The 13,897-nt window shown below is 45.1% G+C and overlaps 1 protein-coding gene and 1 long non-coding RNA gene across 3 annotated transcripts in view; one reads left to right on the plus strand and one right to left on the minus strand.

Moving 5' to 3' along the window:
* Positions 1–11,240, minus strand: part of LOC113929375 — a 71,689-nt gene extending 60,449 nt beyond the window's left edge. For both annotated transcript variants that reach the window (XR_003522174.1, XR_003522175.1), the window contains exons 1-2: positions 11,170–11,240; positions 357–729 (exon numbers count right to left, since the gene is read on the minus strand). This is a non-coding gene — a long non-coding RNA (uncharacterized LOC113929375). The remainder of the gene's footprint in view (positions 1–356; positions 730–11,169) is intronic.
* Positions 723–11,372, plus strand: TRIM52 (tripartite motif containing 52). The gene is given in 4 exon segments (XM_027606234.1): positions 723–1,437; positions 1,439–1,796; positions 8,996–9,084; positions 11,235–11,372. Coding segments are annotated over 4 exon segments (942 nt in total). The 5' UTR covers positions 723–1,006; the 3' UTR covers positions 11,299–11,372.
* Positions 11,373–13,897: the final 2,525 nt, after the last annotated feature.

Raw genomic sequence — 13,897 nt, forward strand, 5'->3', positions numbered from 1 at the left:
AGAGGCTCTGCAGGCAGCACTAAAGAAGTTAAATGGGGGCGCCTGGGTGGCTCAGTCGGTTAAGTGGCTGCCTTCAGCTCGGGTTGTGATCCCAGGGTCCTGCTGAGCAGGGAGCCTGCTTCTGCCTCTCCCTCTGCTTATACTCTGTGGCTTGCACTCTGTCTCTCAAATAAATAAAATATAAAAATAAAAGGGTTAACTGGTTTGAGGAGAAAAATTTGGGAGGCACGCGAGCCCCCACGCGAGATCCTCTGCCCTCGCAGCAACTACACACCACCGCAAGCCCCGCCCCGCTACGTTTTTGCAGCCCACGCCCCTCCCCCGAGCGCGGCCTCTGAGAAGACGTTCTTACTTACCACAAAGGTCTCCGGCTAGAAGGACCGGAAGTGCACCAGAGCTCGAGCTTGGCCGCCGCACTACCCCTCTTTTGGGTCGGTTCCTGGGTACTGGCTCAGCTGACTGCCGGATCTTATGTATCTGGCTAACTGGAGCGGCGGTAAGCCACTCAATGGCTTAAATTGATTCTCTTTCCACCTCTACCTATTCTTAGTCTTTTCTTCGGGCTGGCTGCATGGCCGGCCGGGCTCCCAGCTGTGGCGTCCCCTGGGGCATCATAGAGAATGTGGTCGTCCGTCGGCTCAGTCTACCCCTTCCCGAGTGTGGGTTAGAGCGCCTACGTCATTTTCTGTCGCCTCGGGCTGGGTGAGTAGTGTCGACACCTGAGGACACCTGGGTCGGGCAAACCCGGAGGGAAGCAAGAAACGTCAGGATCTGGGTTTGCAAGCTGAGCCTCAAAGGAAAGTGGAGGCTGCAGCCTGGTTCAGCCCCCGCTGCCCTTAGAGGACGACTGAGTCTGGACCGAGGGCTTTCGCGCCTTTGAGCTGGAAAAAGCCTGAGGGAAGGAAGCAAGGCATCTCTGCGGGCCTGAGGAGGAAGAGCAGGGTTGAAAATAGCCTTGGGTCACAAGCGTAGGTTGGAGGCAGGCCCCCACAGGCTGCGCATTAAAATGGCTGGCTATGCCACTACTCCTAACCCCATGCAGACCCTTCAGGAGGAGGCTGTTTGTGCCATCTGCCTGGATTACTTCAAGGATCCTGTGTCCATAGGCTGCGGGCACTTCTGCCGAGGGTGTGTGACCCAGCTGTGGGGCAAAGATGAGGAAGACAGGGAAGAGGAGGAAGATGAATGGGAGGAGGACGAGAACGACGATGTGGAGGGGACCATCGGTGGATGGAACAACTCTATTCGAGAGGTTTTGTACCCGGGCAATGCTGATGAGGTGTTCCAGGACCAAGAAGATGATGAACTCTGGGTTGGTGATGGTGGCGTCAGGAATTGGGACAACATGGACTATGTGTGGGACCAGGAGGAAGAGGAGGAGGAAGACCAGGACTATTACCTGGGAGACTTGAGACATGACCTGAGAATTGACGTCTACCCAGGAGATACTGGAAGAATACGATGAGAACGACCAAGAGCTGTATCCTGACACCCACCTGCCTCCTCCAGCCCCTCCACCTCAGTTCACCTGTCCCCAGTGCCGAAAGAGCTTTACACGTCGCAGCTTTCGTCCCAACTTGCAGCTGGCCAACATGGTCCAGATAATTCGCCAAATGTGCCCCACTCCTTATCAAGGAAGCTGGGGGAATGACCAGGGCATCTGCTCGAAACACCAGGAAGCCCTGAAGCTCTTCTGTGAGGTGGACAAAGACGCCATCTGTGTGGTATACCGAGAATCCAGGAGCCACAAACAGCACAGCGTAGTGCCATTGGAGGAAGTGGTGCAGGAGTACAAGGTGAGAGGCACAAGGGGTAAAGAGGGTGGGGGGTTGAAGGGAGTGGAGAGAAAACAAGGGGAGCTGGGAGAGATGGGTACTTGCTAGTTGAACCTCTTTTTGTGAGAGATGAGGGCACAATAATGGAGATGGGCATATGTAGAGAAAGGAGACAAACTGGTTGAGGCTGACTGGCTTCCCCAGGGGAAGCTAAGCAAAGACACAACAGTCACCAGAAGCTTACTACTGTTACTCCCTTTCAATCTGAGTATAGGTGACATATCCCTAGTATTTGATTTCCCTCTGTTGTGTCCTGAGTCTGTACCTGACCAAGATCCCAGGACCCTTAACACATTAGAAATGGAAAGCCATAATACTTGTAGATAATAGACATTTGGGAACTCAGAGCAGTGTCAAAACAGATGACTGGAGAAAAAACACATACAAAAAAACATGACTGGTATTGATAGGCTGAAATGCCAGGTTTGAGTCCTGGACAAATTAAGTGCAACTGGACACACGCCCTTCCCAAAGTCTGAGGTTGCTTCCTCACCGTCAGTAGGGTCCGTTTTCCCTACAGAGGGAGGCAGAGGACATAAACATCTTTTTGATGGATCAGAAGCCTCATGCCCTAATTACTCTCCTTTCCTGGTATTTTATCACAGTGAAAGGAGTGAGGGATTTAGGAACAGATGACCTGGCTCTGCCACTTACTGTCTAATCTTGGGCAGGTCTCTACCTCTTAGCTTATTTTCCCCTAAATTAAGATTAAGAGATCATGTATGTGAAAGTATTTTATAAACCATAAAGCACTAAGCAAATGTCTGCTTTTTTTTTATATTCCTCTAAGTTGTCTTCTTTTCTTTGGGTTCTGATTTTGTTAATACACTGCCGAGTTATTACAGAGTTGTCTCAATGACAGCTTCCTTACCAAAAGCCTAGGTGAATGTGACTCCTAGCAGTACCCAAGGAAGGAGAGAATGTCTCAGGCCCATAAAAGTCTTATCCTGGATATTCATTAGCAGCTGCTCACATTTCAGTGTACTTTACAGTTTATAAAATATTTCCTCATGTTCTCCTATAGTAGTGGTTTTCAAATTGTGGGGGTTGACCAATTAGTGGGTCTTAAAATAAATGGGTCATGCTCAGCATTATTTTAATATTAGACAATACATCAGAGTGCATGGAACATACTAAGGTAAACACTGTCTTATGTACACGTGTGTATACTTGGTCTGAGAGTAAAACATTGCTTACTCTGGATTGCAGTCAAAACATAAACAGAACACTGTCCTAAGACATCATACATTAGCTATTATCATACCCTTCCAACTTATAGTTACTGGTAAGTGGACACATAGGACACAAATCTTCACTACAAATCACTGCTAATTTTATCAAACGAACTTGACTTTAAGCACAAACCCTAGCACCATGCTTTCCCCAGGGTAACAAAGGTTGCTGCCCCGAGAAACTATGTCCTTTACTTCTGGGTTTTAGTATACTGAAGGTGATGTAAGAAGGTAACCTTTCAATCCTCTGTTAGAATTTTCTGAAAGGATTTCAAAACTGAAATTTTAATTGAAAGCCAATTTAGACAGGAGAAAAGAGATGGTCTATTCAACCAGGGAAGCCATAGAACACTCTTACTTATAAAGCATACCAGTAAATATAAATAGCAAAACCAAGTAAAACAAATTGGGGATAAACCCTTTCAAAATATAGAATATTTAAAAGAAAATACAACTTTTATGTTCAAACATATACCAGAATTTAGGTAGATGGTATTGCCAAACATAGGAATTACGTTAAAGAGGTAAAAATTTTTTATGTATGTATAAACTTTTAGTAATTGATGACATAGTTTTGTTACTGCCTTTCATTGCTCAACATATAACATTACAGTAGCATAATTTAGAATTTTACTGAATAAACTCTCATAGTAATAGTTATCATTATAATAAACTTTTTGTATAATGGTTTATTTAATATTATGCATTATCCATCACACAGTTCTGGTTACAGTGAATTTTTGTCAGCTACCAATTCAACACATTTTTTATCTACTTTGGAGGTAAGCAAGCTTTTTAGTTTTAGGGACTGAGTAGAGTGTTGTCACTCACAGATTCAAGGAATAGTCAGTGATTTTTAGGAATAGGAGGGAAAGGCATTCTCTCCCTTTATATTATATTATAAATACATTATATTAGCATTGCAGATATGGAGAAGAGTTATAGTTTACAAAATTATATTTAGTGTTGTAATGTTAAAAAGAAAAAACATTTCCTAAGAAATAAAGTTGGAAAGAACTCCTTGGCTGGTGGGAGTACAAAGATAGAACAAGCAGCATTCAGAGTAAGGCCTATAATTAATGAGGTATGACAGGTTGGGTAACTGCAGATGTTCACTGTGGGTATGGTGCTATTTATACTGCTATTTTTATAGCATATCCAAGACAGTTACATTATTTGGAGGTCAATGTTCTTTAAAGTTTAATTTTGTATAAAAAGAGGCTTTTTAGCTCTGAAAAGCTTACTTATTTGCATCTTCCATTTTGTCCATCCCATGAGTTAGAGTTCATCTTGAGTCTTCAAGCTAGAATGAGAGGATTCTGAAAGTAAGGTCATTTATAGATTTGACCAAGGGCACCATTAAATGCTGTCAGGTTTTAGGCGGCAGATGGGTGTATAAAAAGGAAATGAACAAAGATTTCACTTCTTGGGGCTCAGGCATAACTGGATGCCTATATTTGCTCTGCCACCCAGCTGCCGCCAATAAAATCACTCATCGTTCTCCAAGAGGGACCAGATGCTTCCACCATCAGTACTGCTTTTTCTCTTTTCTCCTTTAAGGTAGCTAAAGATGGCAGCCGAAAAATTTTTTGAGGCTTTTATCAAGTATATATTCACGTTATGACGCAGAAGATAGGGTGAACTTCTTCAGTTGAGTTACCTTAAAATGTTGGGCAGTGACACCATGCCAAACACTGTTAAATTTATGCTATAAAAACAGTGGAGTATTCTGCAAAGCACAATTCTATGCAGCTTTAAGATTGGACAGTATTGGAATATTAACAGCAATCTTCAAAGGCTATGAAAGCATAATATTAAATAGCCCTTTTAATTGCAAAGGAGAAAAAAACGGACAAACTTGTGAAGCCTTGCATTCCAAGTGCTGCCACAACTTTGAGAGGAAATTGAGGAATTCCAGACTTTCTTCATCTACTTCTGCAGTCTTAACTCTGGATTGATGACTGAGTATATCAAACTTCAGGTTTTAAAAAATATCAGCTCATCCTTCTTTGCTTAGTTGAGAAGAATCTACTGATAAAAATGTGCTTTGCTTATGTTTAAAAGAGGCTTTAAAAACTGTGAGTGTACTGGTTTCATAAGCCTAATACTTGACCACTAAAGACAATATTTTTGAAGCTGTAGCAAATGAACTGAGTTGGAGGAAAATTATAATATTATAAGGGTATCCATTACAGTAGTGTTTTAGATCTGGGTTTTTGGCAAAAACTGAAGAAAACTGTGTTTAAGATGTACTGTAGCAATCACCACCAGGCATCAGCTTCCATCATCTGGCCCATAATCTACTGGAAATCTTCACCTGTCAGTTAGCCTTTGTGAAAAACGGTAGATTCGATCCCAGTTTGCCTTGATTTTTGAAGATCTGTTCAGAATGCTGTTGGAGAGTATTTTCTGTTACATACTGAGGTTCCTTGGTTGTCAACTGTATTCAGCTGAATTTATGGACAGAACTGATTTTGGAACACCAATGACAAAACAACCCTCTGATTTTGGAAACCACCTAAAGAGAATCTGTACTTTAAAATTTCATAAATTAAAACTTTCAGCAGAATTTAATGCATTGAAGCTTAAAACACATAGACCGTGAAATGTCAAAAGGCAAGCACCAACATCCCTGCTTGTTTTGAAATACTTTAAGCAAAAAAAAAAAAAAAGCAAAACTTACCAAAAATCCAGCTACACAGAGCAAGCTCATACTAAAAATGTCCAATTTGCTTGGCCATCTTTGAAGGACTAGATTCATAAAAGTTATTTCAAGAAAAAAAACATGAAATATCCAGAACTATTTTGGGTGATTCTTCTTGACATTGTTCTTAAAACCTACCCGTGGTAGCTTTTGGAAAGAATGTTTTCACTGATATTTGGTCCTCACTGAAAGAACTTCAAGAGGAGTATGTAAAACTCAAAAGTCTGATTGTTTTGACTAGAAACTTCCAGATAAAGACTCTAGAGAAATTGGGATATAAAATGTTTAAAAAGATGAGAAGAATTTATTCTGTTTTCTCTTTACATCTCAAAAGCTTTTTTGGGGGGAGGGGGTATATCCAGCTTTGGGGAGAAAGCAGTACCAGAGTATTATTAAAGCAGCTTGTGTTTTGTTACATCTTCTACACCACCCAGGAAAGAAAAGTTAAGGCTTAACGGTGACTGGGTTATCACATCATCTGAATAAATTTTGCCTTCCAAAATTACCGTTGCTTTGATTTTTAGTCATGATACTTAATTGTGAAATTTTAAATAGCACTGAAGGTGGGAAAATGTGAGATTTTTAGGTAATATGAGAAGTAGAGCTATGGGTTACAAAAACATTGAGAAAAACTGGTATATCCATATTCACCAGATACTCATCTGTTTAATGAATGTTTTCCCTACTAGGTTCAGCTGTTGACTGTTGTATCACAAGTCAGACTGTTTAAACTTGCTCCTCGCTACTCCTGTGGCTGTACGTGGGACCTCATCTTTAAACAGACTTGCTAAACATCTGAAATCCTCATCTCCAGTTGCATTAGCTCTTAGCCTTCTAGTGCAGTCAAATACACTCGTTATACCTGCCCTTCCGTTTTATGGAGGCCACAGTTCCAGACTCCTAATTTTTTTCCTTCCCAATTTAATAGACACTTGCTAGCCTTAATTATTATCCCACTGAGCCTGGACCTCATGAGTAGTCGGGACTTTAAGAACTGATCTACACTGTAGTCTAGACCTGTTTCTCAACCTCAGCACATTGACATTTTGAGTAAGATAATTATTTTCGGGGGAAGGAGGCTGCCCTGTGCACTGTAGGATGCCTAGCCGCATCCCAGGACTCTACCCACCAGATGTTAAGTAGCAACCCCCCTACCAGCTGTGAAAACCACAAGTGTCTCCCAACATTTCCAAATGTCTTGTGGAGAGGGGTGAGAGGAACAAAATCATCCGTGGTTGAGAACCATTGGTCTCTACTCAAGGAAAGTGGTCAAATCCACAGATGTGCCATTACCAGCTTTACTTATGCCCTATAGCCAGTGACTGACCTACGTGTTTTAAAAAGTGTTCAATGGAAGAATAGCTCCACCTAGCTAGAACCTTATTAAACGCAGTCTTAGTGGATTCATAGATATGACTCCTACTTCTCCCAGCTCTTGGCAGGCAGGTGGCAGAGTCAGCAGACCTTTTTTTAAACCAGAGCTGCCTCTGTCACTGCCATTTGGGAGAACAAGGACTATGACAGATAAAGCAGTGTATGAAATGAAGATCTAGAAATGATGAGTAAGGCAGTCACTTCAGCAAACATCAGTTTCAGCAGAGCCAATCACTTTGACAGTCATTTTTTTTGCTTTGGTTTTTAAGTATTATGCAGAACTTATAAAACCAGAACCTGTCTGCTCCTGTTGGTGTGCGTGGCCCTGGAATCACACATATAATATCAGCTCCTAAAGCACTTCCTTAAAACCTAGGTCTCTTCTGCCACTGGCCATCAACCTCTGGCCCCTATGCCATGCCTCCAGAAATCTTTATAGGACCTGTAGTTCTATGCTATTCTCCACCCCCAATCCCTGACCCCCCCCCTTGAAAGTTACCCTGTAATAGTGAAGTTATTACAAACATTTACTGACTGATAAAATAGGATAACAAATAGGGGGACATAAGACAGCCTGCTATACCAGGTCTAAAAGAACTTTACAACAGTGGAAGTGTTCTCAATCTGTGCTGTTTGATATAGTAAGTACCACTCAAGCTACCTTGAGCTTGAGCTCTTGAAATGTGTCTAGTCCAACTCAGGAACTGAATTTTTAATTGTATTTAATTTTAATTAATTTGAAATAGCCATACATGGCTAGTGGCTGTCAAATCACAATGAATTGTACAGTGCCATAGAAATAAGGCAGGTTGAATTCTGGTCCTTTCTAGGACTCTCAGGAGTAGAAGCAAGTCCAAAGGGAAGATGAAAAAGAAGTGGGAACTCTCTTTTCCCAATCAAGAGAGGTAGGCTTAAAGGTGGTATTTTGGAGCATAGAAGAAAATATTTAAAAGAAGGCCTTCTTGTATTTTTTAAAAATGTGACTAAAACAGTCTTGAACCAGTTCCACTTGTGATTCATGTGGATCACATGTGAGAAATCTGATAGAGGAAAACTCTAATAGGAAGTAGCTAAAAAACAGTTTTACCCTCTTCCCAAAAAAGAGCCAGGGCTGGGGCCTCAAAATAGGAGGATTGTGAGAATAAATAAGGTTTTATTTGGTGCCTGACTTTTTGACAATGGGATGTGGGGCAAAACCTAGCATTAAAGTAGGTAAGTGGGTTCTTCCCTTTCTCCTCTCACACCTAAATCCTGACAGAGGGTGATAAAGAAATCATGGAGTCCTAGAAGGGAAAGCAGTCTGTACTGGCAGTGATAATGAGAAAAGAGGAAGTGAGAGGTTTTAGGAATAACAGGGCTGAAAAGGAGGAGACTGAGAGCTAAAAGTGGTGACAAATTTAACTTTTAATGATACAGTCTTTGCCCACAAACCACAGTCCTCAGAGGTACAGTGTGAGAACCCTGGGCAGGGGGAAATAGCTCATCTTGGCATGTGAGAAGTTGAAGATGTGACAGTAGACCAGCAAAGAAGGAAATGGCCCTCTAAGTTACTACTCTTCTTCCCACCTCTATCCCTCCCAAAGGAGGAAAATGAGCTAGAAATTGCCTTAAAAAACAGGGAGGGGCTTATTCTTATTCTTCCATAGCTTAGGCCTTCCTAATCTTTTACCCCATCCTAAAGGACTCAGATGCGGTTGGTCAAAGACTTCTGATTGACAATTCTACTTGGTACCAAGCAGGGCACCACAAAAATGAAGGACAAAGGTCACCTGGAAGAGGATCCTGGGAGGTCACACCCCCTTTTTGTCTGCATTTCCTAAGCACATAGAATCCTCTCTCTCCCCCTCCAGCAGAGGATGGAATTTCTCAGCAAACTCTGGTTATTTAACCCCAGTATGAGCCGGAAGGACGGTTTCCTCTTCAGCTTTCTTATCTCGTGGTAAGTAGCCAGCCTCAAAGTTCCATTTCAACATATTCTCCCAACCCTAGTTCTTATCAAATTCTCTTCCAGGTAAAAAGCTGGGAAAAAAAAGGCACCTTGGGTTACCTTTTGTTTCTCCCTACCACCTAATGGTGTTTTAAATCCTTTAACAAGCTAGAGGCTTGCCTTTTCCTAGCATGTTTATAATTCTGCCTGGACTACAGCCCAGACCTGCCTGGGTCATGCCCACTTCCACAACCTCTGACTGCATATCTGCTGAAGCACCTAGGGTCTGGGGAATCCCACAGTCCATCTCCCAGGGAAAACACAACAGAATCCCTTAGCAGCTTTCTAAGGGACTGTTAGACCTCAGATTTCTGCCTAAGATGGACACTAAATATTTATCAAGAGACATAAAGAAATTATATGTGATTTTTTGCTAACATCTGTTCCTGGCATTGATTTAATATCACATCCCTACCTCTCACCAGGAATAATGGAACAGAACCTACAATAAGAATAGAACTTCCCATGTTTCCTTCCAACCTTTTTGAGCTTAATTCTTTAGGCCTCATCTTGAAAGTTTCTATAATCAGAACCCAATTCTAGACACTGGAGTGAAGAAGGTGGGGTAAGGAGGAGAGATATGGATTAGATGAAATGTTGACTCACTCATAAGGCCAGTAGGAAGTCCTCAGTGCCTCCTTTTGTAGGACTCTCATGACCCTCCTACAGATCCTCCTGGTCCAGCTTCTAAACTCTTCTTTCTAGTCTTACTCTTCCAAGCTCCCCTCAACTCTGACAACAAATGACTGTCAGCAAAATCAAGTGTAGGCAGGAGAGGGATTAGATAATCCTAAAGAGACAGTCCTAGGCTTTAGAACAAAATTCCTTACTAGTCAACTCCTCGATAGGGGCTCCCTGATCACCTTGGGTTTCACTCTATCCTAACTTCCCATTTGAAACCATCTCCCAAACCTCTGCATGCAAACCACTCTTAATACCTCTTCCCCATGGTGATCCCTCTGCCTGAAACACCCTTTAACTACTTGCCCTTAAGTACTTAGCCTATGAGGCTAGTCACCAAGATTAGAATCTTCCACAACCAAACCCTCTACCAGCAAATGCAGCCCAAACAGACCAGTCCCTGACTTCAGGGCACTGAGGAAAAGCCCTGAGGGATTCAAATAAGGGCAAATTGAACTAAGTGCTGTGAAGGCCCCGAACACCATCACCATGAGGGCATGAAACAAGGAACCTAACCTAAACTTGAGGGTCACAAGAGGGTTTCCCTGATGTGGCAACCTGAGTTGAGACCTGAAGGAAGCTTAGATTTACTAAGAAAAGTGAGGGTGGTATATGGTGGGCCTTCCAGGCAGAATAATGTGTGTGTTCTGTGTAGGAGAGAACTGACAGTTGGAAGAGCATGGGAGAGCCAGTGTAGCCACAAAAGGAGTATGGGGCATGCCAATGCCAACCAAACTGAATCTGCAGAGGAACAGCAAAATGAAGGGAAGCCACTTGCTTTAGCTGACAGAGGCCCTCTGGTCTTGGCCACACCCCTTTCCCTCAGCCCCTCACCTATCACCCACAATAATCCTCACCACCTCATGGAAGGGAAGACCTGTCTCATCTCCTGAATGCTGGCAGGAGGGAATAGAGGCCTCTGTTCTTAGAAGAGGTCACAGGCCTCTAGCAGGGAAACCAGAGGGGCTTCTTCCAGCTATGTCGATCTTCGGGATTCCCAGCAGAAAAGGAATGGTGAGAAAGATTTCCCTTTTTTTTTATTTTATAAATTTATTTGACAGAGTTGGCAAGAGAGGGAACACAAGCAGGGGGAGCTAGAGCAGGAGAAGCAGCTCCCTGATGAGCAGAGAAGCCCATGTGGGGCTCGATCCCAGGATGCTGGGATCATGACCTGAGCTGAAGGCAGATGCTTAACGACTGAGCCACCCAGGCACCCCAGAGACAGACTTCCTTAGAAGAGCATTTCCAATTTCTCTCCTTTGTTTACCTTGTCTGGGCCTGAAGGTGGTACCAGTGGGGACATGGGAGAGGACGGGCAGCCCAAGGGATGGGACCAGAAGTGGATGGGGAACTTACCAGAGGGGTGGCCTTAGGAGCAGAAAGAAGACTCTGCAGAGTAACTTTCCCCAATTTCTCCCAAGGTCGGGTGCGGCCCTCCAGCAGGTTTCCACCTCCCAGAGGCCAGATCAAAGACACCTGGAATGAAAAGGCCCAGAGGCCCTACCATGCCTACAATGGCAGCAGACTGTTATGGGAAGCACGTGGTTTACTTAAGATGAATCCCGCAGCGGAGAGAAGTCATCCCACTGGAAGGGGCCAGGCTTGAGGAGTGAGTAGTCCAGGTGGGCCCATATGCCTAGCAGGGAGCTGCGAGGTCCCAGAGGGAAGCAGGCATGTATGGGGCTCAACTCCAGCTTGGGCTGAAGAGGGTAAGGCTGCCGCTGCACCCCGTCCCTGCACCCAACTACACCCAAAGTGTCCGGAGGGTCAGGACCAGGCCTCCCTCGATTCAGGAAGGCCCCTCAGTGGTTTTGTGGCTTGCCAGCATCCTCTCCAAGAGAAGGGAGGCTGGAGGAAAACTCCCGAGGTGGAAAGCCCAATCCTGTGGTCCGGTCGTCCGGAAGTCCGTTACATCACATTTCTCCCTCTCCACTGGCATTGCCAGATCGGTGCTGGTGGGCTCCAATGCAAAACGCGAGTTCCTGCCTTGGCCCAACAGGACGGGGCGCTGCCAGAACCGTCTCAAAGAGTAAGGGGCCCGTGTAGGGCGAGGCCCTCGGGTTGCGGGAGGCCAAAGACAGCTACAGAAATCTCAGTCTGGTCTCGGTAGCCGGAGCGGAGGACTAGAGGAAGGGGTCCGCACAGAGGGGGCCTGGGGAGGGCGGGGCTAGTTTGGGAACCGCCCCTTTCTGGAGAAAGGCCGGGCGGTGCCGAAAAATCGCGTTCTAGAGCAGGCCTGAGACACCTGGGAGGCTCGTTTTAAACCTGTACTCCTGGGAATGCGTGGGTGGCTCAGTCGGTTAAGCGACGGCCTTTGGCTCAGGTCATGATCCCGCATGGGGCTCCTTGCTAAGTACGGAGCCTGTTTCTCCCTCTGCCTGCCACTCCCCCTGCTTGTACCCTCTCTCTGATAAATAAACAAACAAACAAAATAAACCTGTACCCCTGGCCCTACCTCAGGGATGTTGATTCCACAGGGGCTCCCTGGCAACATTCAAGAAAACAGAGGGCCAAATGAGGTTTCTCGAGGGGGTAAATATGACTAAGGAATGATCTCTTTAGAGAGTATAGGTAGGAGATAAAGGAAGTGTGTTCTTGAATTGAGAGCAAATCCTCTGCATGTACAGGCCAACAGTCAGGGGAGTGCGCTGGCATCTCCACTTGAAGATGTGTGGAATCTCTCACCTCTCCGTTTGTCCCAACCGCCCAGAGTACTTGAAATGACCCGAGCTATGAACAGCGAGCTGGATATTGGTGCGGGTGAAGGTAGGAGTCTCTCATGACCACAGGACAAACAAAACATGTGAGTCGGGGTCCAGTTCGAGTTTAGTGTTGCTAAAGAGAAAAGACAGGTGATGTACACAACTGGGACCCCTGAAACATAGGACCGCCCCCTGAGAAGCCATGGTCCTTCCCCACGCCTGCTGGCCCTGTCAACTGCCCCTCACCTCCATCCCACTGTTTGGTTTTCAGCAGCTCCAAAACTCCAGCTCATAACTTTTGGCACTGACTCCTTCCCCGCCCCCCACCTCGCCCCGCCCCCGTCATATTCGGTCCCTCTTACTGGAACCTTATCCTCCCATATATCCGCAGGGCTGTCTCCTACTTTTCCTTCCTCTCGTTGCTCCAGTTTCCCTCTCAATCTCCTTTCCACTCACCCCATCAAATGTAAATTCCAAGAAAACCAAGTCCTCACCGTCTTAAGTTTGCCTGCATTTACTCTGCCAGGAATTGCTCTGGGCGCTTTAACCTATCTTAACTCATTTACTCTCAACACCATTTTTCGTAGGTACTATTATTTCCAACCTCGTTTCACAGATGTGAAACTTAATACGTGTTACAAACAAAATAAATACGTATGTATAATCCCCCCTTATTTTGCATAGATGACAGTGACTGCTATCACGCTGGTCTGTGCCTCTCCCCCTTTAAAAAAATATGTGACAAGGGCGCTATCTGCCAGCATCATCTCTTAATATCAAAGATGTGCGGTAGTGGGAAGAACCACATATTCACGTACCATAAGGTTAAATGGGAGGCCGGTAGGCAGCCCGGGAACCATGTTCCACTGCTTCCCAGTCTGAGGGCACCTCCTTGGGGGCACGCCTGGACCCGCGGACCCGCAGACCCGCCGACCTTTCTGTGAGGTGGTGAGGCTCAGAGCCGGCTTTCGACCCGAGTCCGCAGAAGTCAGAACCCGGAGGCCTTTCCTCTCTTTCTAGTTTCTGCGACGCCTCTCCGCACTCCTGCCACGGCGAGAGCTGGGGGGCCGACAAGCAGCCCACAGGCCGATTTTTCGTTCCTCCAGGGTTTTTCTTTCCGTAACCCATTCCTGTCTGAACTTCTGCCTGGGCTAAGTCCTTCCGGACAGGGAGTGCCTCAGTCAATTCCCTCAGAGCAAAAACCTCTTGAGGGAGCAGCTGCCCACTGCGATGGAAATCTCTCAGGGGTTAATAGTTCACCTGAGCAGTGTACTTTAAAAGCTGAGTACCATATTTTTCATATTGCTTATCGTTACTCACAGTTCTCACCTCGAAATTAAGCTCCCTCAGTGTCGCCCTCCGAGGCACCGAGCGGAAAGGGC

Source organism: Zalophus californianus, chromosome 5 (assembly GCF_009762305.2).
Source record: "Zalophus californianus isolate mZalCal1 chromosome 5, mZalCal1.pri.v2, whole genome shotgun sequence".
Taxonomy (NCBI): domain Eukaryota; kingdom Metazoa; phylum Chordata; class Mammalia; order Carnivora; family Otariidae; genus Zalophus; species Zalophus californianus.